General features: G+C 34.7%; 1 protein-coding gene across 1 annotated transcript; it reads right to left on the reverse strand.

Annotated features, from left to right (window-relative positions):
- Window positions 1-27,534, reverse strand: LOC121373890 (protein-L-isoaspartate O-methyltransferase domain-containing protein 1-like). Its single transcript, XM_041500688.1, has 6 exons — window positions 27,467-27,534; window positions 8,877-9,206; window positions 6,169-6,443; window positions 4,033-4,150; window positions 3,265-3,447; window positions 1-2,033 (listed from the first exon to the last, which is right to left on the reverse strand). The coding sequence occupies exons 2-6, from the start codon at window positions 9,181-9,183 to the stop codon at window positions 1,180-1,182; spliced, it is 1,737 nt and encodes a 578-aa protein (XP_041356622.1). The 5' UTR covers window positions 9,184-9,206; window positions 27,467-27,534; the 3' UTR covers window positions 1-1,179.

Here is a 27,534-nt window from a genome sequence, read left to right on the forward strand (position 1 = left end):
GGGGGGGGAACTGCCCCCCCCCCCCCCATTGCTCCCCCTGCTAGCTACGGCCCTGGGTTAAATTAAGAGTGCTAAATATTAGTGTTTTTTTAAAAAAGAAACAAGTTTTGTTTTACATTGATTGAAGATGACTTATTAAGTGGAGAGTTTATCAGAGTTTGAACACATACACAGGTTTAAAAATAAAGACATGTATAAAAATATTCTAATGATTTCAAACAAATCAAACTCAGTTCACCATACAAAAAAACCCAAACAAAACAAACTGAACATTCCGTTCACTGAAAATTCACATCAATATTCTCACAAAAACAAACAACAAAATCAACTGCCAATAGTAGGCCATTGTCCATTCTTACATACTTTGTATTACAAAGTATACTCTAATAAACATAGAAATTATACTACAATGTATTATGAGAAAACAACATTACCATATGTTCATTAATATATATTACAAAGTGTAACATGATTTTAAAAATACAGTGGGATTAAAATGTTTATTGTAACATATTACCCAAAAAAAATAATGTGGAGAAACAACATAGCCATTAATGTTTTCCACTTCAATACATATTACAAAGTCTTTGAGTAATATGATTTACAAAACATAGGCATACAAATTTTCATTTCTATGCATTACAAAGTTGCAATATAGTAAACATGACAATAAAATGTTGTCTATTACACAGAATCATAAAATGTTTATCATTACTTGTTACAAAGTGTAATATAATTACATATTACATAGTGTAATATGATTACATATTACATAGAGCAATATGATTACATACTACATAATGCAATATGATTACATATTACTAAGTGTAATATGATAAACAAAGGCAATGTTCCTAGTTATATAATGGAAAGCATAATATAATAAATCATTAATAATTATACATGTCCATCATTAGGCTGTTGTTTTAAAAAAGCAAAAATTTGTTTATTGTAATGCACCCTATTTGTCCATAGATAATTTTACAGCATTATTAACTTTTTAAAATCAAATCAAAAAGAGGAGGAAATAAAAAGTTTATGACTAACAAAAAAGTAGGTCAGGACAAATTTTATTAATTGATTACTGTACCTTAATTCTAATGCTCCGTGTTTTTTTTTTTTTTTTTTTTTTTTAAAGGCCTTAATTATTAGAAAAAGACAATATTGCTAAATTTCAAATCAATTTCTGTAATACTTGAGGAAAGTCTTCAGAGCGATTGGAATGGGCAGCTCATCTATACACAGTCTCATATGCAAGCCGACCGAATCCTTCGGCTCATCCTTCACATTCACATCCATCCCTTCTTCCACATCCTTCCCCAGAGGGGAGTCTTCCAAACTGCTCCCCGGCGAAGCTTTCAGGTGGTGCAAGACGTTGCCTTCATGTTCATCCCCTAGAGACCCGAGCACCGATGTCTCTGACACCGATCCCATGGCCGAGGTCTCGGAGAACGAACCGATGCCCGAGGTCTCGGACGTGTCCCCACTGGTGTTTGATGAGGATCGAACTCGCAGCTTCGACTGACTCTCCTTGTGGCGACTGTGCCGCTTCAGCATCTCCACGACGTCAAAGTCCATGTCGTCGCCGGAATCATCGCAGGACGAATTGTTGTTCTGCTTTTCACGAAGCTTCTCACGTCTCGGCTGCTCCTCTATTCCATTGGTCTGAACCGGAGGGAATTCTTCCGGCACAGTTACGAACCGGATTTTATCTCTCGTTTTTGATCCATTTCTGCTGCAGTTGTTGTTGTTATTGCTCTCCTGCTGTCCATTTTCGCTCAGTTTTGATTCGGTGACTACAACATCGCTGGCGTCCTCGAAAACATCGGCAGAGGCTCCGTTGTCGCTCGTTCCGGTCTCGGTGAAGTCTTCCTCCATCGTGTCATCAGTTTTGTTCTCATCAACGTCGTCTTCAGCCATGTCCTCCACTTCATCCGGTTCGTCGCTTTCCAGTCTCATGGTGTCGCTATGGCTACTGTGCAACCGGAAGTGGCCATCATCATCACTGTCAAACTGTCCAAGAATCATCATACCTTAAAGTAATAAATAAAAAAATTAAATAAAAGAATTCAGCAATAATTAAATGTCTTAAATGATCATCAAACGGATCAGGTAGAAAGACTGGTGGATTGTGTCATTTTATATTAGCATAGTTTTAATTTTATTGACACATCTTAACATTTTACAGCTAATATGAAATATGATATGATAAAAAAATTACCTGAGCTTACTTAGACAATATTCACTTTTATATATCAATGGCTAGAAATAATATATTTAATGACATGCACCTGTGTACTCTTATATAACCACTGCTAGAAATAATACATGTATACCTAATGACAGGCTCATTGGCACAATGTTTTATCTGCCGAGATCTGATAAAAATCATATACCCATGCTGACTGAGATAATATTCCCTTCTACATAACCACTACTAGAAATAATATACCCATGCTCACTGGGACAATATTCACTCTTATATAACTACTGCTAGAAATAATATACCCATGCTCATTGCCACAATTTTCTATCTGCTGAGATCTGATAAAAGTCATATACCCATGCTGACTGGGATAATATTCCATCCTACTTAACAACTCCTAGAAATAATATATCAATGCTCACTCAGGGCTTGAACTTAAGAATTTGTCTCCCATGACAATTTTATAAAGGCCCACTGACGGCAATTTTGAGCCTGCCTATGGCAATTATTTGTTAAAGTGACTTTTGCAGCAAATAAACTTGACTGAAAGGTTATTTTACTGTATGAAGACATATTTCAAATGTACAAATGCTAAATACTGGCAGATAATGTACACCAGATGTATACATTTTGCCATTGTTGAGCTTTATCAACAGCACAAAAGTGCCAACAGTGATGCTCCCTGCCTACGGCAATTTATATCTCAACGATGGCAATAGCCATTGATGCCGTCGTTAAGTTTAAGCCGTCGTTATCTACTGCTTTACCCATGCCCTGCTCACTAGGAATATAACACTGTTCACTCTTATATATCTACTGCTAGAAATAATATACCCATGCTCACTGGCACAATCTTCACTCTTATATATCTACTGCTAGAAATAATATACCCATGCTCACTGGGACAATGTTCACTCTTATATATCTACTGCTAGAAATAATATACCCATGCTCACTGGCACAATGTTCACTCTTATATATCTACTGCTAGAAATAATATACCCATGCTCACTGGCACAATCTTCACTCTTATATAACCACTGCTAGAAATAATATACCCATGCTCATTGGCACAATGTTCATCCTCTGTCGGCGGTGTGATTTCTTCTTCGTTGGTTTCTTTTTCTTCTTGCGGATTCCCTGGAGGTGTGGGTGAGCTTGCAGGACGTTCTCGCGTAGGATCTTTCGGATCGATATCCTACATATGTCCTGCAGGAATCGTGACTGCATTAGAGAATCAGCTGTAAATACAAACATGATAATGCTAGAATTAAAAAAAACAAAAAGTTGCGGATTTATATATTTTTTTGGTGAGGGTATATGTCAAAAACATTTATCATCCTTGGTATATTTTAACCATGCACAAGCAATGGAAAATGTCAGCAACTGAAAGGGGGACAGCTATATATTAACTTGCTTTTAAATTGGGGGGATCAATGCATTTTGTCCCATGGCTCACCCTGTTAAAGGCATAATGTCACAGATTTAAGGACCTTATTTCCTTAAAAATTAATAATAAATCAAAATTACATTAATTTTTACAGACCAAACCTAGCTATTGCATCACTTTAACTACAGCACGATGGAGTGAAATCCATGTCAACCCTGTCAGTATGTTTGTTTTTGAATTATGGACCATTGCCATAATTCAATTATTTTTTACAAAATATCATAAATAAGTGGAGTATGGTGGTTATGTAGATGGTTGACTAAAGTACATTTAGGGACAAATCAAATATATATATTTTTAAGTAATACTTTGTTAGGTCATGTAATAGGTCAGTGATCTGTGACAATATGCCTTTAACTGCCAAATAATAACTTACGGAGCTCGACCATGTCGTTTCCTAAATTCTTGGATGGAAGGACGAGTGTTGCGAATGATACGGGAAGGACTTGCTTGGTCTCCCATTCTGTCTCACCGGTTCGCCGGATCTGTAGTAGCTGATTAAAAAACAAAGACAGGATTACAATATATAATTACAGTGAAATCCCACTAAACCTGACACACTCTGGACCTACAAAACATCCTGTATCAAGAGGTATTCAATTTAGAGAGGTTAAGCTCTGTAGTAATTTTTAAAAAGGGACCGTAAAAATTGTCTGGTTTTGAAGGAATTTCGGTTTACAGAGGGTCCGGTTTTGAGATGTTTCACTGTATAATAAAATCAAAACACAATTAAAATCTAAGCACCTACCGTATATCTTCGCCTATAAGTCGAATTTTTTTCACCCAAAAATTATTTTATAACTTGGGGGGTCGACTTATAAGAGGGTAAAAAATTTCACCCAAAAATATTACCGTTTTGGGGATTATTTTACAAGTTTTATTGTTGAAGTATGCCCTGTATTTATACTCAAATATGCTAATTTGACACATTTGTTTTTTTATAACCTTTTTTTTTTGGCATTATAACGGTTTTGGTTATTTGAAAAGGCGTGCGATCTCACTCACATGTCAAGACAACAGTCCACTTAGTTAAAATAACAGTCATCACTAATATCAAAAATGTAAACAGTACTAACTACCTGTTGCCTGAGTTTATTTTGAAATCTGGTCACTGGCATTAATGGTTGTTCAAACAATGTTTTGTCAGTGATTAACTTCATGAATATTACTAAGCTTTCCCTTAAAATAGACTGATCTCTGCAGTTCACTAGAGCAATAGGGACACACATCATTTGGTACAAAAACCAGTGTACTTTCCAGAGTTATCCTCCTTACTTGTATTAATATGGCGGCAAAACATGTGATTAACCGACGATACATGTACTTTCAATTTTATCGTAGAGATCTGTTGTCGGTTGTTACAAATAAAGTTGTTGTCTTTGCACAAAACCATGCTGTACAGTGCCATACAGTAACAGTCAAACAGCTTTCACTCTCTACTAAGGGAATATTTCGTTTTGATGCTATGTAGTTTGATTGGAATATTATTGCGATGTACAAAACGTGAAAAACTAAGTTTGTAAAATAATTTTCTTTTGTTCAAATATTGTACATTATTGTTCTCATGTGCTGAAAATAAAAAACACTTCAATATTTATACGTTGTTTTTCATGGGTCGACTTATAAACGGGTCAATAAAAAAATAAGTTTTCAGGGCTTGAAATTAGGGACTCGACTTATAGCCGAGATCGACTTACAGCCGAAGATATACGGTACATGTATTTAATTGAAGGGAAGGAAAGAAATGTTTTATTTAATGACGCACTCAACACAGTTTATTTATGGTTATATGGCACCATACATATGGTTAAGGACCACACAGATATTGAGAGAAGAAACCCACTGTTGCCACTTCATAGGCTACTCTTTTCGATTAGCAGCAAAGGATCTTTTACATGCACCATCCCACAGACAGGTTAGTACCTATCACGGCCTTTGTTACACCAGGGAAGATGCTTAGACTCAAACTGTAATATAAACTGCTAGAAATCAGGCCATTACCAATAGCAGTTTTTGCCACTGGATAAAAACTATTGCCATTGGTTGATAATTTGTGTTACATGTATTTGTTGCAAAAGATACTGGTTTAAAATATTTTAAATTGCTGCAGATTTTTTTTTTTTTAATTCAAGCCATGTAAAAACAACATATATATGTATACAGACACTGATATTTTAAACAAGATAATATATTTAAAAAGGCTCTGTTAGTTGGAAACAAGTACAATGGTAGCAAATTGAGGACACTATCTTTAATACACAAATGCTAGGGTCAGGTATGCTAATTTTGTTCCAAATACACTGAAACTCCTCTAAGCTGTACAACCATGGGAATTAGTACAAAACCCCCCCAGAAAGAATAAGGTTTAAAGAGGTTATGTTTTATACTGTCTGGTTTTGACAACATTCCAGTTTACAGAGGTTCCAGTTTTGAGAGGTTTTACTGGTTTTCAAATAAATAGTAAAAAATATAAATATATTATCTTATTATATTTAACATGTTCTTCTTTTACCTGATCATTCAAAGGCATGACAAGAATTCCTCCGACACGAATTAGATTCTTCATGTAATTTTCATGTTCCTGCGGACAGGCCGCCCCGCAGTAAACTCGGTCGTACAGCCGGCAGCCCGAGTTAATCTGGAGACAGTTTCCCACAACGAAGCTCGGCTCACAGAAGTCAAACTCGTCAAATGCATCACATTTCTTAGTGAACTCCTCCAATTTCTGTCTTGCATAGTCAACAACATCTGCATGTATCTCGACACCGTGGTTCACAGCATATGGTCCTGTGTTCGAAAAAATAAAAATTAATCATAAATTTTTTTTAAAAAGAAGGAATATTTGTTGCATGACACCTCCATCACACTTTAAATTCGAGCTATTTTGTGTACAATATATGGTTATTTCGACACTTCGAAGAGAAAGAGAGAGGACAGAGAGAGGGGAGAGAGAAAGAGAGGGAGAAAGAGAGAGACAGACAGACAGAGAGCGAGGGAGAGACAGGGAGATTGAGGGAGAGATACAGACAGACAGAGAGATGGAGAGAAAGAAAACAAAATTATAATTGTCCATACATTTTTATTTCTATGAAACAAAAACAAATGATAAATTGTATGGTATCAGCTTTTATTACATAAATATTTTCGTACTCACAATATGAAAGGTTTTATTCCATGGGTGAATGAACATCTTTATAGTTACTGTCACCTGCTTAAAACTCTGTCAATCATGACCAACTAACAGTAATCAGACACCCTTGGGTTTTGTTGAGATTGCAGTCCCATGTAGCAGTTAATAAGCAAGATAATGTACAAACCTAATGATTTAATTATGTACAGCCAATGAGAAGTTGTCTTATAAATGATACTGGTTGCATATAAACACAATTGACATACTTTTATGAAATGTTAATTTGTATAATAATAAAAATGTATTAAATGATGCCAATAATTTTATTTTCATGATGTCTCAAAATGTATTTAAGTGATGCCAATAATTTAATTTTTATGATGTCTTTTGATAACAATAAATATGTTTTTAAAATCAAAGCAAAATAATTTATTAATCTGCTTCCTAGTAATATAACACACCAATGGTGCATGTACTGTTTGTTTTTAACAGGCATAAAATTCATGGGAAGTGGGATCTATTTTGATCTACTCCAATCATCAGAATAACCAGAAACACACAAGATAAAAGTTTGTTTTATTTAATGACACCACTAGAGCACATTGATTTTTTATCTTATCATCGGCTATTGGATGTCAAACATATGGTAATTCTGACACTGTTTTTAGAGGAAACCTGCTGTCGCCACATAGGCTACTCTTTTACGACAGACAGCAAGGGATCTTTTATTTGCACTTCCCACAGGCAAGATAGCACAAACCATGGTCTTTGTTGAACCAGTTATGAATCACGATGAGTACCGTAAGAAAGAACACAATGTCTGGCAGCAACACCAGGCATTGATGCCCAGTTGTAAAAATGTAAAATCTGGTAGTTTTGGATGTTGAGCACTGGAAGTTTCCAACCCTAGACGGCTGTTCACAAGATTATCATCAAGTGTTCTAGCAATCTGGTGTATGGACAATAGCCCACTTTACCACCACCTTTTTTAACAAGTGCATAATAGTCCATAATCAAACACAAAAACAAATGTCTTTAAAAAGTGAGGGCTTCTGTTTTGTGTATATGTGTGTGTTTGAGAGAGAGAGAGAGAGAGAGAGAGAGAGAGAGAGAGAGAGAGAGAGAGAGAGAGAGAGAGAGAGAGAGACAGACAGACAGACAGACAGACAGACAGACAGACAGACAGACAGACAGACACAGACAGACAGACAGACAGAGACAGACAGACAGACAGACAGACAGACCATATAACTTGCATACATATGATGTCAATAAAAATCTGATTATTACAGTCAAGTTTTATAAGCCCAGGGCCCAATTTCACAAAACATCGTAAGCCTAGTTTTGCATGTAAATCTACGACTAAACCACAATTTTTATTACTATTATAGTACAACAAATATAGTTAAAAGTACACATATTTCATTTTCTTTTATCCTTAAAATAATCCATCTTCCGTAATAATGTAATTTTTTGCATGAAATAGATGCCAAACACGTGTGAATGTGTGCCTGGTATAACTGCTAGTTGCAGATGTAAACTTACGATGTTTTGTGAAATAGGTCCCAGGGCCCCATTCCACAAAGCGATCTTAGTGCTAAGATCACTTAAAGTGCCTAAGGTAGTTAAGCACTTAAGTTGATCTTAGCTGTTCAGTATAGATAGCTTGATTCAAATTCATCTAATTTGATGGTATACCCAAGCATTTCGTCAGTTCCCCTTAGTCTGGTTTAGACATAGTCGACTGTAAACCTGGACACAATATTTCAAAATCTACAGTAACCGGAAGTCAGTTCACGTGAGTTTTACTTAAGTAACCGATTGTTTGGTAACGTGAATTTATTTCTTGTGACCGATGAGTTAGACCTACCTAATCCTAAAACACTTAACTGTACGGTTCTGTGCTACATTGGTGGTTCAAAAACATAAACTGATTTTTACTTTCGTTACCGATATATATGGTACTTTTAATTTTAGAATGTAATTGTTCACCACATTGGCGGTTCTCGTGATTTTAACCAACACGTGAACAGAACAACAGTTCTCATGAAATACTGTACTCTGTAAACGGTAAATATCATGACACTCACCAATAATAAGTCCTGCCATTGTACTGAGATATCCTGTGCCACTGCCGAGGTTCAGGAATGAATTGCCCGGCTCCAGCACCAGCGATTCCATCACCTCTGAGTAGATGCAGGGAGCCGACAGGTGGAGGTGGCCGTGCTTCCACGCCAGGTCCTTGTAGGCCGTGTCGCGGTGTTCGGGCAGGTAGTAGTCGGCGCGGTCCACCGCCCGGAACACCTTCTCCACAATGGGAGTCTTGATGTAGTCAGCCTCGACCAGGTTGTCTACCAGATCATTATTGTCCTCGCCGGTGCTAACAGCTCCTCCCATCCTCGCTGTTTCTAGCACTTAGTCTGCAACAGGAATATATTTTTTATATTCTACATGTATCATACATTATATTAATCACCCTCACTGTTTCTAGCACTTAGTCTACAATAAGAATATATTTCTTATATTCTACGTGATTATACATGTTTCTAGCACTTAGTCTGCAACAAGAATATATTTCTTATATTCTATGTGTATCATATATTATATTAATCACCCTCACTGTTTCTAGCACTTAGTCTACAATAAGAATATATTTTTTATATTCTATGTGTATCATATATTATATTAATCACCCTCACTGTTTCTAGCACTTAGTCTACAATTAGAATATATTTCTTATATTCTATGTGAATCATATATTATATTAATCACCCTCACTGTTTCTAGCACTTATTCTACAATAAGAATATATTTCTTATATTCTACGTGTATTATACATGTTTCTAGCACTTAGTCTACAATAAGAATATATTTCTTATATTCTATGTGAATCATATATCATATTAATCACCCTCACTGTTTCTAGCACTTAGTCTATAATAAGAATATATTTCTATATTCTATGTGTATCATACATATTATATTAATCACCCACACTGTTTATAGCACTTAGTCTACAATAAGAATATATTTCTTATATTCTACATGTATCATACATGTTATATTAATCACCCCCACTGTTTCTAGCACTTAGTCTACAATAAGAATATATTTCTTATATTCTACGTGTATTATACATGTTTCTAGCACTTAGTCTGCAACAAGAATATATTTCTTATATTCTATGTGTATCATATATTATATTAATCACCCTCACTGTTTCTAGCACTTAGTCTACAATAAGAATATATTTCTTATATTCTACATGTATCATACATGTTAAATTAATCACCCTCACTGTTTCTAGCACTTAGTCTACAATAAGAATATATTTCTTATATTCTATGTGTATCATATATTATATTAATCACCCTCACTGTTTCTAGCACTTGGTCTACAATTAGAATATATTTCTTATATTCTATGTGAATCATATATTATATTAATCACCCCTACTGTTTCTAGCACTTGGTCTACAATTAGAATATATTTCTTATATTCTATGTGTATCATATATTATATTAATCACCCTCACTGTTTCCAGCACTTGGTCTACAATTAGAATATATTTCTTATATTCTACATGTATCATACATTATATTAATCACCCTCACTGTTTCTAGCACTTAGTCTACAATAAGAATATATTTCTTATATTCTATGTGTATTATACATGTTTCTAGCACTTAGTCTGCAACAAGAATATATTTCTTATATTCTATGTGTATCATATATTATATTAATCACCCTCACTGTTTCTAGCACTTAGTCTACAATAAGAATATATTTCTTATATTCTATGTGTATCATATATTATATTAATCACCCTCACTGTTTCTAGCACTTAGTCTACAATTAGAATATATTTCTTATATTCTATGTGAATCATATATTATATTAATCACCCTCACTGTTTCTAGCACTTATTCTACAATAAGAATATATTTCTTATATTCTACGTGTATTATACATGTTTCTAGCACTTAGTCTACAATAAGAATATATTTCTTATATTCTATGTGAATCATATATCATATTAATCACCCTCACTGTTTCTAGCACTTAGTCTACAATAAGAATATATTTCTATATTCTATGTGTATCATACATATTATATTAATCACCCACACTGTTTATAGCACTTAGTCTACAATAAGAATATATTTCTTATATTCTACATGTATCATACATGTTATATTAATCACCCCCACTGTTTCTAGCACTTAGTCTACAATAAGAATATATTCTTATATTCTACGTGTATTATACATGTTTGTAGCACTTAGTCTGCAACAAGAATATATTTCTTATATTTTATGTGTATCATATATTATATTAATCACCCTCACTGTTTCTAGCACTTAGTCTACAATAAGAATATATTTCTTATATTCTATGTGTATCATATATTATATTAATCACCCTCACTGTTTCTAGCACTTGGTCTACAATTAGAATATATTTCTTATACAATATATTATATTAATATACTGTTTTCTTGATCTACAATTAGAATATATTTCTTATATTCTATGTGTATCATATATTATATTAATCACCCTCACTGTTTCCAGCACTTGGTCTACAATTAGAATATATTTCTTATATTCTACATGTATCATACATTATATTAATCACCCTCACTGTTTCTAGCACTTAGTCTACAATAAGAATATATTTCTTATATTCTACGTGTATTATACATGTTTCTAGCACTTAGTCTGCAACAAGAATATATTTCTTATATTCTATGTGTATCATATATTATATTAATCACCCTCACTGTTTCTAGCACTTAGTCTCAATAAGAATATATTTCTTATATTCTATGTGTATCATATATTATATTAATCACCCTCACTGTTTCTAGCACTTAGTCTACAATTAGAATATATTTCTTATATTCTATGTGAATCATATATTATATTAATCACCCTCACTGTTTCTAGCACTTATTCTACAATAAGAATATATTTCTTATATTCTACGTGTATTATACATGTTTCTAGCACTTAGTCTACAATAAGAATATATTTCTTATATTCTATGTGAATCATATATCATATTAATCACCCTCACTGTTTCTAGCACTTAGTCTACAATAAGAATATATTTCTATATTCTATGTGTATCATACATATTATATTAATCACCCACACTGTTTATAGCACTTAGTCTACAATAAGAATATATTTCTTATATTCTACATGTATCATACATGTTATATTAATCACCCCCACTGTTTCTAGCACTTAGTCTACAATAAGAATATATTTCTTATATTCTACGTGTATTATACATGTTTCTAGCACTTAGTCTGCAACAAGAATATATTTCTTATATTCTATGTGTATCATATATTATATTAATCACCCTCACTGTTTCTAGCACTTAGTCTACAATAAGAATATATTTCTTATATTCTACATGTATCATACATGTTATATTAATCACCCTCACTGTTTCTAGCACTTGGTCTACAATTAGAATATATTTCTTATATTCTATGTGAATCATATATTATATTAATCACCCCTACTGTTTCTAGCACTTGGTCTACAATTAGAATATATTTCTTATATTCTATGTGTATCATATATTATATTAATCACCCTCACTGTTTCCAGCACTTGGTCTACAATTAGAATATATTTCTTATATTCTACATGTATCATACATTATATTAATCACCCTCACTGTTTCTAGCACTTAGTCTACAATAAGAATATATTTCTTATATTCTACGTGTATTATACATGTTTCTAGCACTTAGTCTGCAACAAGAATATATTTCTTATATTCTATGTGTATCATATATTATATTAATCACCCTCACTGTTTCTAGCACTTAGTCTACAATAAGAATATATTTCTTATATTCTATGTGTATCATATATTATATTAATCACCCTCACTGTTTCTAGCACTTATTCTACAATAAGAATATATTTCTTATATTCTACGTGTATTATACATGTTTCTAGCACTTAGTCTACAATAAGAATATATTTCTTATATTCTATGTGAATCATATATCATATTAATCACCCTCACTGTTTATAGCACTTAGTCTACAATAAGAATATATTTCTTATATTCTACATGTATCATACATGTTATATTAATCACCCCCACTGTTTCTAGCACTTAGTCTACAATAAGAATATATTTCTTATATTCTACGTGTATTATACATGTTTGTAGCACTTAGTCTGCAACAAGAATATATTTCTTATATTTTATGTGTATCATATATTATATTAATCACCCTCACTGTTTCTAGCACTTAGTCTACAATAAGAATATATTTCTTATATTCTATGTGTATCATATATTATATTAATCACCCTCACTGTTTCTAGCACTTGGTCTACAATTAGAATATATTTCTTATATTCTATGTATATCATATATTATATTAATCACCCTCACTGTTTCCAGCACTTGGTCTACAATTAGAATATATTTCTTATATTCTACATGTATCATACATTATATTAATCACCCTCACTGTTTCTAGCACTTAGTCTACAATAAGAATATATTTCTTATATTCTACGTGTATTATACATGTTTCTAGCACTTAGTCTGCAACAAGAATATATTTCTTATATTCTATGTGTATCATATATTATATTAATCACCCTCACTGTTTCTAGCACTTAGTCTACAATAAGAATATATTTCTTATATTCTGTGTGTATCATATATTATATTAATCACCCTCACTGTTTCTAGCACTTAGTCTACAATTAGAATATATTTCTTATATTCTATGTGAATCATATATTATATTAATCACCCTCACTGTTTCTAGCACTTATTCTACAATAAGAATATATTTCTTATATTCTACGTGTATTATACATGTTTCTAGCACTTAGTCTACAATAAGAATATATTTCTTATATTCTATGTGAATCATATATCATATTAATCACCCTCACTGTTTCTAGCACTTAGTCTACAATAAGAATATATTTCTATATTCTATGTGTATCATACATATTATATTAATCACCCCCACTGTTTCTAGCACTTAGTCTACAATAAGAATATATTTCTTATATTCTACGTGTATTATACATGTTTCTAGCACTTAGTCTGCAACAAGAATATATTTCTTATATTTTATGTGTATCATATATTATATTAATCACCCTCACTGTTTCTAGCACTTAGTCTACAATAAGAATATATTTCTTATATTCTACATGTATCATACATGTTAAATTAATCACCCTCACTGTTTCTAGCACTTAGTCTACAATAAGAATATATTTCTTATATTCTATGTGTATCATATATTATATTAATCACCCTCACTGTTTCTAGCACTTGGTCTACAATTAGAATATATTTCTTATATTCTATGTGAATCATATATTATATTAATCACCCCTACTGTTTCTAGCACTTGGTCTACAATTAGAATATATTTCTTATATTCTATGTGTATCATATATTATATTAATCACCCTCACATTTTAAATACAGTTATATGGCATCGGACATATGGTTAAGGACCACACAGATATTAAGAGTGGAAAACTGCTGCCACCACACAATGGGCTACTCTTTCTGATTAGCAGCAAGGGATCTTTTATAAGTAGCATCCCACAGACAGGATAGTACATACCAGTTGTAGAACACTGGTTGGAATGAGAAATAGCCCAATAGGCCCATCAATGGGGTAGTCTACAACAAGAATATATTTCTAATTGTAGCTGTATCATACATATTTAAGATTCGACATAGGTGTTTTTTAAATATGGAACCGTAGAGTTTAAGCATAAGATTGGGGGGGGGGGGGGGGAGAGACAGTGCTGGAGCAAATCCTCAAATTTAGACAAAAACAATAAGCTGACTTTTCTCTCACTAACCACTAACAATTAACTATTTACCAACAATGAATTTTATTGTCATAAATTATAGGATTACAGTGTAAAGAAGAATGAAGTACATGCACATACACACACACACACACACATGCACGCACACACACACACACACACGCACATACACACACACGCACGCACACACACACACACACACACACTCTCACACACATGTGCGCGCACACACACACACATACACTCTCTCACACACACACACACACATAGTGACACACACACTCTCACACACACAGTGACACACTCACACACACAACATACACACACACAGTGACACACACACATACACACACAGTGACATACTCACACATAAAAATTACAAGAATTCTATGAAATTAAATGTTTTGCCTACCATAAAACGTTACAGTGCACTGTGATGTATATCCATAGGTACAACTATAAACCAAGTTTTATTGACCTAGGACTTATAGTATGTGAGATACTGATCTAAATATGAACTTACTGTTAAACTTTAATGCAACACAGTCGAAAATGTATTACCTACATCGGGATGCAGTCGATTCGTCCACTGGACAATTCATCCACGGACGATTCGTCCACTGAAAATTCGTCCACTACAAAAAATCAGTTCCAGACGATTCGTCCACTGGGTTTTTATTTCCCCAGTACATTTCGTCCACGGACTAAATAATGTGTACTACATGTACATGGGGGCTCAATAAATTATTAGATACATTTTACCCCGTATTTTTTTTTGCTGTGTCATAAATTTACAAAGGTGAAAATAAATTATATTGCATTAGATTACGCTTGGTAGATGTTTTTGTAACAATGCTCTGCAGACATAATTCTTTGGCGTTTCTATTTATTCAGTTATTATTTGTTTCTATAATGTACGCCTTTCTCGCTACATGTCGTAGGATGTTTTTAGTACAATATGCCCAGTGAAGATAATCTTTAGCCCTTCCCTTTCAACTTGTTTGGTTTCTGTTTGCTTTACCAATTAAGTGTACAGGTGTCCTCTATTGTGATATTGTGAAGTAATTAGCAATGCAGGCTCATTACTGCTGGAAGAGTTGGACGGATGCAATGGCTGAAGCATAGGACCCGGCAGGGAGAAGTCTTTGCCATTTGGAGACGCTACACCAATGACGAAATTACTGCCATAGAATCGATTCGTGCTGTTGCAAGATTATCCATTCATTAGTCGGCCGACTGTTGGATGTTTCTCTTCCATTGATATTTGAATGGATAATCTCCTACAGTGATTTGTGCAGTTAACAATGATGAAATACCATTCATCGATTCTACACTGATTTAATTGACCAACAATATTCGCTTGTTCATTTCTACTAATGTCAAATATGTTAAATATGTTAACTTTTGAATGACATTTGTTGTTTTGTTGAATTGTTTTTTAATGTACATTTAATTAAATTGGAATTGAAGACAACAAGTTTTTATTTTATTTCGAGGTTATTAGGCATATGGGGATAACATGTGACGAGGGAGGGTACAGTGGATAGAATTTACACCACTGAAGGAGAACATGATATGCGGGGGGGGGGTGTGTGTGTGTGTGTAATAAAGTCTTCCGACGCGGAGGCTTGCATTACCTATTTACCACATCGTGACATGTCAGATAATGTACGAGCGAGTGGACGAATCGTCCGTGAGTGAATCGTCCGCATAATAATGAATACAAACAGTTAATAAAAACTGGATAGTAATGTTGAATTCTAACTCTATTTTACTTTTTTGGTTATAGTATACCACAAAATAATGTTAAGAAACGATTACAATGTCAAAGAAATAACTATTAATATGTTTTTAAAAAATGCAGTCATCGAGTGGACGAATTGTCCGAGGTGAGTGGATGAATTGTCCGGTGGACGAACCATATGGAAAGCCCTACATCTGACCTTTTTAACTTTGTAACAGTAAGACAAAAACTGCACATGCATGGTAATTTAACATGGAGGGCATACTCTCTCACACAAAGTCTTAAAAAAAGAAAGAAACTTGACATTGGTAAAAATAATGCTATCAGATTATTTTTACAGAATCAAAGACATCGTAAAGACAATCAAGTAAGTTAGCAAATGGTGATGCAAAAACACTAGAAAAAACGTCCGATTCACATAAACATAGTCATAGTCAACGTTTGTACTGAAATTCAAAAACGCAACCCTCAGAGAAGCATGTGCATCATGGAGTTCTGTAACTTTGCATGCCGAACCCTCCGTTGGTGGGACATAAAAGGCCACATCTGCAGTGATTCAAACAGACCGCATAACGACACTGTAGGTAACACAATAATGCCAAGATTGACGTCAGCTCAATGCAATATCATTGGGAGATTGCAAGCAGGAGCAACTCAACAAGCTGTGACAAGGCACTTTGGCATCTCCAGCAAGACCATCTCTGCTTTATGGGCACGGTACAACACCACTCAAAGTGTTAATGACAGGCCAAGGTCAGGTCGTCCCAGAGTAACCACCGCCTCTCAAGATCGATACATCTGGGTGCGCCATCTTCGAAATCGAACCACAACATCAACAACCACAGCGACACAAATCCCTGGACTATGCAGAATTTCTGACCAGACAGTTCATAATCGGCTGAGGGAGGCAGGAATTTTCCCTAGAAGAAGTAGTTTTGACCCCACGTCATTTAGCGGAGGATCTGCAGTGGTGCTAGCAGAGGGTGAGATGGATACGTGCCAGGTGGAGGACTGGTTTGTTCTTAGATGAGTCTCGTTTTCTCCTCTCATGTGTTGATGGACACACACATATCTATAGACGTTGAGGGCAATGTTATGCTCCAAATTGAATGCAACAAGTTGATAGTTTTGGTGGTGGCAGTGTCATGGTGTGGGCAGGAATCCATCATGGTGGTAGGACGTCTCTTGTGCATGTGCCAGGTACACTGACGGGCATCAGATATAGAGACGAGATCCTTTAGTATCATGTCATTCTGCACATGAATGTCAACAGTGGAATGTTTCAGCATGACAATGCCAGACCACATGTTGCACGTGTCAGTCAGCAGTTTCTACAGTGCCACAATGTCCAGACCTTACCTTGGCCTGCCCGTTTGCCGGATTTAAACCCAATAGAACATCTATGGGATGCTCTGGATCAGCGTGTGTGCTGCAGGAATCCACCACCCCAGGCACTGTGACTTCCGCAACATCTTACGGCATGGCAGCATGAGTGGCAGAACATTCCACAATGTGTTGTGTAATGTTTGATTGCTTCCATGCATCGCCGTTGTCAAGCTGTTATCAGGGCTTGTGGTGGTCATAACCGATACTGACATTTTTCCCACCCCTATGTCACACATATTCCTGTGTACATGTTTCTAGTGGATTCCCAGAGATACTGTTTTGGACATGTACAGAGTAATCCCCTTCCCATGGCATCTTGATCTTTGGTTGCTTGTATCACGTCTACCAGAAAATCAAGGTCAAGTTTCTTTTTTTTAAGAGTATATTATTCTTATTAACAGACACAATATCTTTAAAACATAAATGCTTGTACTGTTAAACAGTCCATGTAAAGCTGGGCGGAATACCGTATATACCATTCGGTATCATGTCAATACCGATTTACCATACCGAGTGAATTTCAAAATACCACAATTTCAGTACTGAAAAATGTCATCCGCCCTTTAGTAAAACACTAACAATATATCTGATGAACGTAAAATAGCTGAAAAGAAGATAAAGATGAGGGCCTTGTGTATGGAATTTAATTGTATATATTTAGATGAAATTAGTGGGTATAACTTAACTCGGACATGCACTGAAAGCTGAGTATACTGAAAATGCCGCTCGATATCCGTATTGTATCAATACCAAATACTGTACTGATACCGATGTAAATCACCCGAAAAATACTGATACAGAACATGAAATTTCATTAACCGCCCAGCCCCAAGTCCATGATACAAAAACATATTACGATGTGTTTCCGGGACAGTGTGCTCGATCATTAATTAGATATAAGCATGGAAGTCTAAGTTAAAATAAAATTAAATTAATCCACCAGGACCCCGTTTTATGAAGCGATCTAAGTGCTAAGATCACCTTTATTGCATAAGGTAGATATATTTAAGGTGATCTTAGTGCTAAGATAGCTTTGTAAAATGGGGCCAAGGTCATTACTGTCATTTACTGTTAACAAATCCATCCCAACATATTCAGTTACCAATCATAATACGATACTTTTTTTTATCAATTCATTTATTTATATATGGATCATATAAAAATGGCATTGTATACATTGGACAACATAATAAAAATATAAAATGGTTAAATCAGATTCATAGTAATAGTAATGATGACAATGATTATATACATGCAATAGTTAGACGATATGTACACATGAGCCGTCACAATGGAAAACCTACAACTTAGAAGATAAAAAAAGTTTGTCTTATTTTTTGGTAAATAACAGGTAATAATCTTACAAAACTAAATCTCAGATATTTGGGCTCTATCTTAATTATATCTTGTAAAAATACAACATTAATGACGTCACATTTTCAAAATCAAAGTAGATGGCGTCAAAATGAAATTTCAACGTTATTGGCTTATTCTAGGTTACTTCCCGCCCAATTTCAATGAAATCAATTGATTTAGAATTGTAACTTTTTGCATTTTATTTTTACCCAGTATTTTAACTTATTTTTTTTAAAGCGATATCCTCCGATTTAATTTTTAAAAAGAACTCTACAGATCTCGTACATGAATGTAGCCATATACTAATTAGTGAGAGATATGAAATTTAGCGAACTTCAACATTTCGCACCAATGTTTTTCAATTTTCTGTTACATATTGCATCCCACCCCACTTTATTCAGATTCCTGTATCCACTATGGAGTAATTTTATATTTTGCTGGTGTCATACTGTTGAACGATATCGTTTGACTCTTCGGTTGGTAGTGGGCATGTTGTAACCTGATACTTGGGGCGGACAAAGGGTCGAATGGTTTTATATTTAGTTTTGTTTCTGTTGCGACAAGTGTTCTCGCTGCTCCATTTAAGCGGGGCGGCTGGCCCGCTATTGTATTTTGCTGCCCCGCTTTCATGTTTTGCCTCCATCCCTCTTTATTTTCCCGTATCCTACTATATTTTACAGAACCCAGCTCCGTTATTTCATATTGGTCACTTTTTCACAGTGAAAAAAAAATCGATCATTTGGCACACTTGACATCAAAGAAAACAAGCCGTGGTGTGGAAAAACTTCAGTAGCTTAAGATAGTTACCGTAATGCAATTTAACACTATTTTAACAGCCCCGGTCAATCAGTCTTTTGTGTTCACTAACTTTCGTCTGATATTTTATTCTCAATTGCAGATGTAGTTGGTCGTAACTGATGATTTTTAACTAGTCATTTGTTTATTCGGTAATTCTTTATAAAATATTAGAAACTTTTCATTTTGGGGGTATCACTGCTTATAAAAATAACTGAAGTGGTAGTGTTCATCATTAAAAGTATTTTTCTTGGGACGCCAAATTTAATATACACCGCCTTTACAAAAATGAAACTACTTTTTATCACCTGGCGATATCAATGCGATCGATTCATTCGATGAAGAAATAAAAAGAACACAGACATGTTATTCCAATTTAGGGGATCACCATTGTTTTTTTTTAGATATCTTGAAATCTTTATTAAAATAATATTAAAACAAGGGGTATGTCTTTTCGCAAAATCGACCAATAACCAACGATAGGCCTACACGTAGCCCAAGTACTTGGGCTAGCCTATACGGTAACCATGTTTTCCACCCCCTTTTTATCTTTTTTTCTTGTGGTTTTTTTGGGGGGGGGGGGGGGGGAGGGGTGTGGAGGGGGGCTTCCGCCCTCCTTTAATTTTTACCTAGCGAGAATATTACGTAGAACTACATTTCCTTCTGCTCTTTTTCCATTTCCTTCAACTTCAAAATATGGTCATAAATTTGATTTTCAGATTATTTTCTAAAAGACAATCCACTGTACCTTGTGATAATTAACCAGCCTCGGTGGCGTCGTGGTTAGGCCATCGGTCAACAGGCTGGTAGGTACTGGGTTCAGATCCCAGTCGAGGTGTGGGATTTTTAATCCAGATACCGACTCCAAACCCTGAGTGAGTGCTCCGCAAGGCTCAGTGGGTAGGTGTAAACCACTTGCACCGACCAGTGATCCATAACTGGTTCAAGAAAGGCCATGGTTTGTGCTATTTTGCCTGTGGGAAGTGCAAATAAAAGATCCCTTGCTACTAATCAGAAAGAGTAGCTCATGTAGTGGTGACAGCATGTTTCCTCTCAAAATCTGTGTGGTCCTTAACCATATGTCTGATGCCATATAACAGTAAATAAAATGTGTTGAGTGCGTCGTTAAATAAAACTTTTTTTTTTTTTTTTTTGCTAATTGGATCAGGTTCAATGTCATTCTGCTCACTGGTGTTATCATCAGATAAGTGTTTGATTCTATGTTCAGTATTATTGTCAACATCTATATTTATCATATTTATCATATTCATCCAATACAGTTAAAGTTAGAGAACACTGATTTATTAATCATCAGCTATTGGATGTCAAACATTTGGTAATATTGACCTGTAGTCTTATAGAGGAAACCCGCTACATTTTTCTATTAGTAGCAACGAATGTTTTATATGCACCATCCCACAGACAGGATAGCACATACCACGGCCTTTGATATGCCAGTCATTAGGTCAGGTTATAGGGTTTTATGTGCACATTCAGAACAAGCTGTTGTAGTGCATGCCTGTCATGGGCGCAGGTACCGGCCTTGGCCGGTTTCTTCGTCCAAGAACAGGAGATTTCCATTAGCAGCAAGGGATCTTTTATATGCACCATCCCACAGACAGGATAGCACATACCACAACATTTGATATACTAGGCATGTTGCACTGGCTGGAAGGAGAAATAGCCTACCAACAGAGGTTTACCCAAAGACATCAGTCTATTTCTGGTAAAATGTGTTACGAAAAATCAATAACGTATAAAAATTGTCATGTGCTAAATTGTACTGTGGTTCGTATTGAGATGATAAAATATTGCAGTATACCGGTATATCATAGATGAAATGAAGGTAGTGATGAAAGAAAAAAGTAACAAAACAATGTCCAGAAGAAATCCTTTTTGTTATTAAATTTTTTAATTTTTTTTATTAAAAACCCCCCTCATTATTACTAATGCCAATCCCCCGCCACCTACCAATCACTATTTTTTTTATATATATGACCATGAAAAACAAACAAAACTTCAGATACAATTGTGTCAGATCATCTAATACAGATACTGTTTCTTCCATTTCCACTGTTCTTAGTCTTGGTCTTCTATTTTGAATTCCAAAATGTGCCTCAAAGAGTAGGCCTACTTCAGGCTCTTGTAAAATTAAAATATAAATCTGTAAGAAAAGAAAACCAACTCCTTCTATACAAATGATGTGATGTGAGTAAAGTGAACATATATTATAATAATTTAATAATTAAATACGCACACACAAAAACACACAGCAATAATAATAATAATAATAATAATAAAATTGGAAGAAACAACCTTTCGAGAATTGATCTACTATACCTCCACGTTAATCTCTAGACCAGCTTATGCAATGACATCATGACGTATAATAAAGGTATATAAATGAACGTTTCTGTTACTGTACCGCAATGTGTGTGCAGACGACAGTAAATTTGTTTGCAAACGATGGTAAAATAAATAACTAAAAATGTAGTATTGTTACAGATATATATATTTTGGTTGTTGTAGGAAATGATTTAGTTTTCAGTATCTAGATTATAAACAGAAATAGGAGTAGAAATAGTTATGTTGATTGTAGTCCACAGAACAAGTAGGCCTAACCAAGTGGTAGACCTATGCAACCCGATACAATCCTAATTTGATGTTTGGTCTAACTTATGAATATTGTATATAACTTCTGGAAAGGTTGCTGAACTTTATGTTATGTATAATCATGTACGTTATAAAAAAGTGTGATACTTGAATACCATATCGATATATAGGACTTCTCCCTATGCTTGTAAATGTGTATCAAAGTACTGATGGTATCGCTAACAATCTCGACCAATGTTCTCAGGTACAAAATACAAAATAGTAACCAAACACTATTGTACATATACCCACCTCGGTGGCGTTGTGGTTAGGTCATCGGTCTACAGGCTGGTAGGTACTTGGTTCGGATCCCAGTCGAGGCATGGGATTTTTAATCTAGATATCGACTCCTAACCCTGAGTGAGTGCTCTGCAAGGCTCAATGGGTAGGTGTAAACTACTTGCACCGACCAGTGATCCATAACTGGTTCAACAAAGGCCATGGTTTGTGCTATCCTGCCTGTGGGAAGCACAAATAAAAGATCCCTTGCTGTCTGTCATAAAAAGAGTAGCATATGTGGCGACAGCAGGTTTCCTCTAAAAACCTGTGTCAGAATGACCATATGTTTGACGTCCAATAGATGATGATAAGATAAACAAAATCAATGTGTTCTAGTAGTGTTGTTAAATAAAACAAACTTTACTATTGTACATACAGATATATGTTTACTTCAAACTGATCTTTATGTAAAGAAGAAGATGTCATCTTCTAAATTCTTTTAAACAAACAATGCAAACAGCATGTCGACTTTTACTTCCACGTTTACATGTGACGTCAAACTTTGAGCCGCATTTACTCGGTTTCTGACGTTATGCCAAGTTGTAGGTTTTCGCGTGTGACAGCTCATATATGTATGTAGTGTGTGTTGTAATTCAAGTTGGTGTTGTAGCAGAGGGTCTGGTAAATTGATTTTGATACATGTATAGGAATATCAACATTCTACTTTTGCGTCCAATCATATATTGATTTTAAAGAGAGTTAAAGTAACCCATAACAAAAATTAATCGACCAAACTGGTGATTTGGGGCTTTTACTGTAAAAATGGCCTTGTAGAATAATTTCATTTTCATTGGTAAAATTATGAATGTTTATAGTAGATGAAGTTATGGGTGCTGTAATAGGGTCAAAACCATATTGTGATATATTGTGATACTTATTTTTCAAATGAAAGCAGACGAAATAATGAACTTTGAACTTAAAGATGCAGACCCTAGTTTCAGTCCGTAAAAATGGACATCACAGTGATGTCATTAAAAATAAAAATAGCAGGTAAAAATAAAATTATAGGCGGCCATTAATCAACAAAAAGTCGACAAGCATTGTTTATTGGAAGTTCGATACTCGGTGACAATTGATTCGATAGCTGGTGAAAAATCGCCGGGTGCCGGCTATTAATGACATCCCTGCATCAAGTCACATCCTGCAATTCTGCCCCCTCTATGATGAAGCCAGGCTAAAGCACTGGCTGAACGGAGCAACACTGGCTGTCAAGCTTTGGGGTTCCAAAGAAGACTTGACAGAGACAGTGTTTTTTATCACCACAACTGGACTCCAAATCTAAAGCCTGATCAACTATAGTTTGAACGCAGAAGAAGAAAGACATCAAGTTTAGTTAATCTACAAACCTGCAACACATGATTATAACAGAGAGAAGCTAAAGTCTGAGATGTTTAAACAGGGAAATATCGTCAAAATTAACTTGAGCTTGTCTCATTAACCATTACTTCTTAGACAAATGTACATTTTTAAAAAGTAGGGTGTGTATAGCCTTAATGAACTTTATTTATTAGTTACAGCTGATATGCTAAATCATTTAATATATATTTTTCTTTAAGAATATCAGCAAGTCTAGTACTTCTGGATTATGAGTGTATAATATACGTAGTTATTTATTATGACTTGGTGGTGGGATTCTTATCCTAAATTCATTGAAAAAGAAGAGGCTTACTCAAGAAGAAGTTTGTTTTGTTTAACAACACCACTAGAGTACAGTGATTTATTAATCACTAGCTATTGAATGTCAAACATATGGTCATTTTGACAGTCACAGAGAGAAAACATACCAGTTTTTCATTAGGTCAGGTTATACTATTATAGGGTTTTATGTGCACATTCAGAACAAGCTGTTGTAGTGCATGCCTGTCATGAACAGAAGTTTTCTATTAGCAGCAAGGGATCTTTTAAATGCGCCATCCCACAGACAGGATAGCACATACCACATTTGATATACTAGGCGTGTTGCACTGGCTGGAAGGAGAAATAGCCTACCAACAGAGGTTTACTCAAAGACATCAGTCTATTTCTGGTAAAATGTGTTACAAAAAATCAACAACGTATAAAAATTGTCATGTGCTAAATTGTACTGTGGTTCGTATTGAGATGATAAAATATTGCAGTATACCGGTATATCATAGATGAAATAAAGGTAGTGATGAAAGAAAAAAGTAACAAAACAATGTCCAGAAGAAATCTTTTTTGTTATTGAAAAAACCCAAATCATTTTATTAAAAAAACCCTCATTATTACTATTCCCCTGCCTGCCAATCCCCCACCACCTACCAATCACTATTTTTTTTTATATATGACCATGAAAAACAAAAAAACTTTGGATACTTTAAATACAATTGTGTCAGATAAAATTTCCATTATGCAGTGAAACGCCTCAAAACTGGACCCTCTGTAAACAGAAATTATCTCAAAATAGGAAAAAAAAATTCAAGGACCCTTTTGAAACAAAATTCTGACAATATTGCTAAAGCAATACATATCCCGTTGCCTTCATGCCCCTCTTTTGAAGAAAGTGTTTGCCAATGTGCCCCTTCAACTTGCCTTGCCTTCAATTTTTGTTATTAAACTGAAGGCAACACTTGCTGTGCCTCCCAACAATTGAAATTTGACCCCTGATCTGGTATTTTTATCAGTTTTTTTAGAAATCTTTTGATTTAATATAAAATAGGAATTCAATAGGGCGGGATGCTGCTCCTATGCCAGCGTACCATGATTAGGTTTACCCATACAGAGAGGCGCCTTGGTTCTTCGATTCTACAGAATACGTTTCACAGCCACGACTTGCCAGACTCAACTATCATTCTATAATTAGTCTTTCCTAATTATTGTTACCAGCGCTGGATAAGTAACTTGTGTCCCTCTCCTAGGGATACCACTGCTGGAAATCTACACGGGGGGTGCTGATATTGGAGGGCACAACGGTTGGAAGGATGGGGGGTGTGTCCGGTGGGGCGATGGGGGGTACGGGGTACACCTCCAGAGGATAGGGATTAGACGCTTAGGCGTAGGCGGTTTAGGCCATAGGGAGAGATAGGTTTGTCTGGGGGTTTGCCTCCTCTCCCTTTTTTTCACGCTTGCCTCCCTCCCCTCACTTCGGTCACACCTTAGTTACTGATATGCTCAGACCCCTCCTTAAACTGTTTAAAGAAAAATTTAATAAATACTTTCCTGTGGCCCTTGGCAAACCTTCAATCCTCCCGTTCTCTCCAGACAGGGCTTAATTTATAATGTTAAATTTTAATTATTAAATGCTCTGTATTTTCTTTTTGGAATTGCCTGCTCAAAAAGTTAAATAATGGTGTAGAAATTTAAAAAGATTATGATTTTTTATATTATATTAATTTTTAATTTTGGAAGACACCAAACAAATTTTTGTTAATTTAAATTAAATTAGTCCCTATATTTATTTAATTTTAAGTAATTTTCTAAATTGTCCCGTTAAATTTCTGGCCCGGAGCAGACCCCTGGCTATCCAGGACTCGGCCCTGGGGCAGACATGCTTGAAGCTCTAGTGGCATATAAGCATGTTAAAAGTTTACCTGACCTGACCCTGATCTGGCCCCTTACAGAAAAAAGTTTGGAAAACTATATGTGGACACAAACGGACAGATAGATGGGCACACAGCTAATGGATGGACACACACACAGACAGAGATCAAACATAGTCTCCTCCGATTGGACAGTACATACAGCACATAACCTATATAAACCAGATACCATTTACTAATTAGGTTTACATAAAAATTAGGTCACGTCATGCAGATGCAAATTAAAATTCTGCAGATTGATTTAACTTATATATTATTTTGGACAAGCATGAGTTTTCTCTGAGCCTAATATTGGGACATACAAATTGAATCTTAGCTTAAATGATTACTTATAATCAAAATGTTACACAAAAATAGTCTGGAAAACTATATATAGACACAGATAGACAGACAGACAGACGGATGGGCAGACAGCAGATGGATGAACAGACAGACACATAGATGGTGATGAAACCTAGTCTTGTCTTGTTGTACAGTACATACAGAACATAACCTATATAAACCAGATACCATTTACTTGGTAACTAAAAATTAGGACAATTCACTCAGATGCAAATCAAAATTCTGCAGGTATAGCTTTTTTTTTTCTTTTTTTTTTGATACAAGCATGAGTTGTTGTTTTTTATCATAATATTGGGACATTCAAACTAAATTTTAGATTAACTGATTCCTTACAATAAGACTTAAATAATTTGGTCCATTTTTATTTTGCACTGCAAAAACTTTAACTGGTATTCATTTGTGTTATTTTTATAGCAATAATAAACTATTTGTGGGTTTTACAAATCCACAAATACACACAGAGATAAATTATTGAAGAAACTAAGAGCTTGATAAAATACTGACAGTTTTTTTCTTTTGTGCTAAATGCGATCTGAATGACCGTGAAAATGTTACAACAAAACCTCAAAAATATCGTCCATATTCGATAAAATATTTTTGTTTAGTACCACGGGATACATAGCAAACGATCACAAGTAGCAACGTGACAATTAGATAGCCGCTGTTATAATGCAATGATATCGACATAAAATTCCTTTTAAAACTCTTTTGTTTACCTTGTTTTCTAAAACTCAACTTGTCAGTCAGTATGTCAAAATCAGCTCAGCTGTGAACCAAAACAACA

Source organism: Gigantopelta aegis, chromosome 6 (genome assembly GCF_016097555.1).
Source record: "Gigantopelta aegis isolate Gae_Host chromosome 6, Gae_host_genome, whole genome shotgun sequence".
Lineage (NCBI taxonomy): Eukaryota > Metazoa > Mollusca > Gastropoda > Neomphalida > Peltospiridae > Gigantopelta > Gigantopelta aegis.

Excerpts from the sequence above, each read along its gene's own strand:
- LOC121373890 (XM_041500688.1), bottom strand. The coding sequence starts at position 9,183 with ATGGGAGGAGCTGTTAGCACCGGCGAGGACAATAATGATCTGGTAGAC. Across the intron at positions 6,444-8,876 it reads AATGGCAGGACTTATTATTG|GACCATATGCTGTGAACCAC; the intron begins GTGAGTGTCATG and ends TTTCGAACACAG. Across the intron at positions 3,448-4,032 it reads AAACGACATGGTCGAGCTCC|CTGATTCTCTAATGCAGTCA; the intron begins GTAAGTTATTAT and ends TTGTATTTACAG.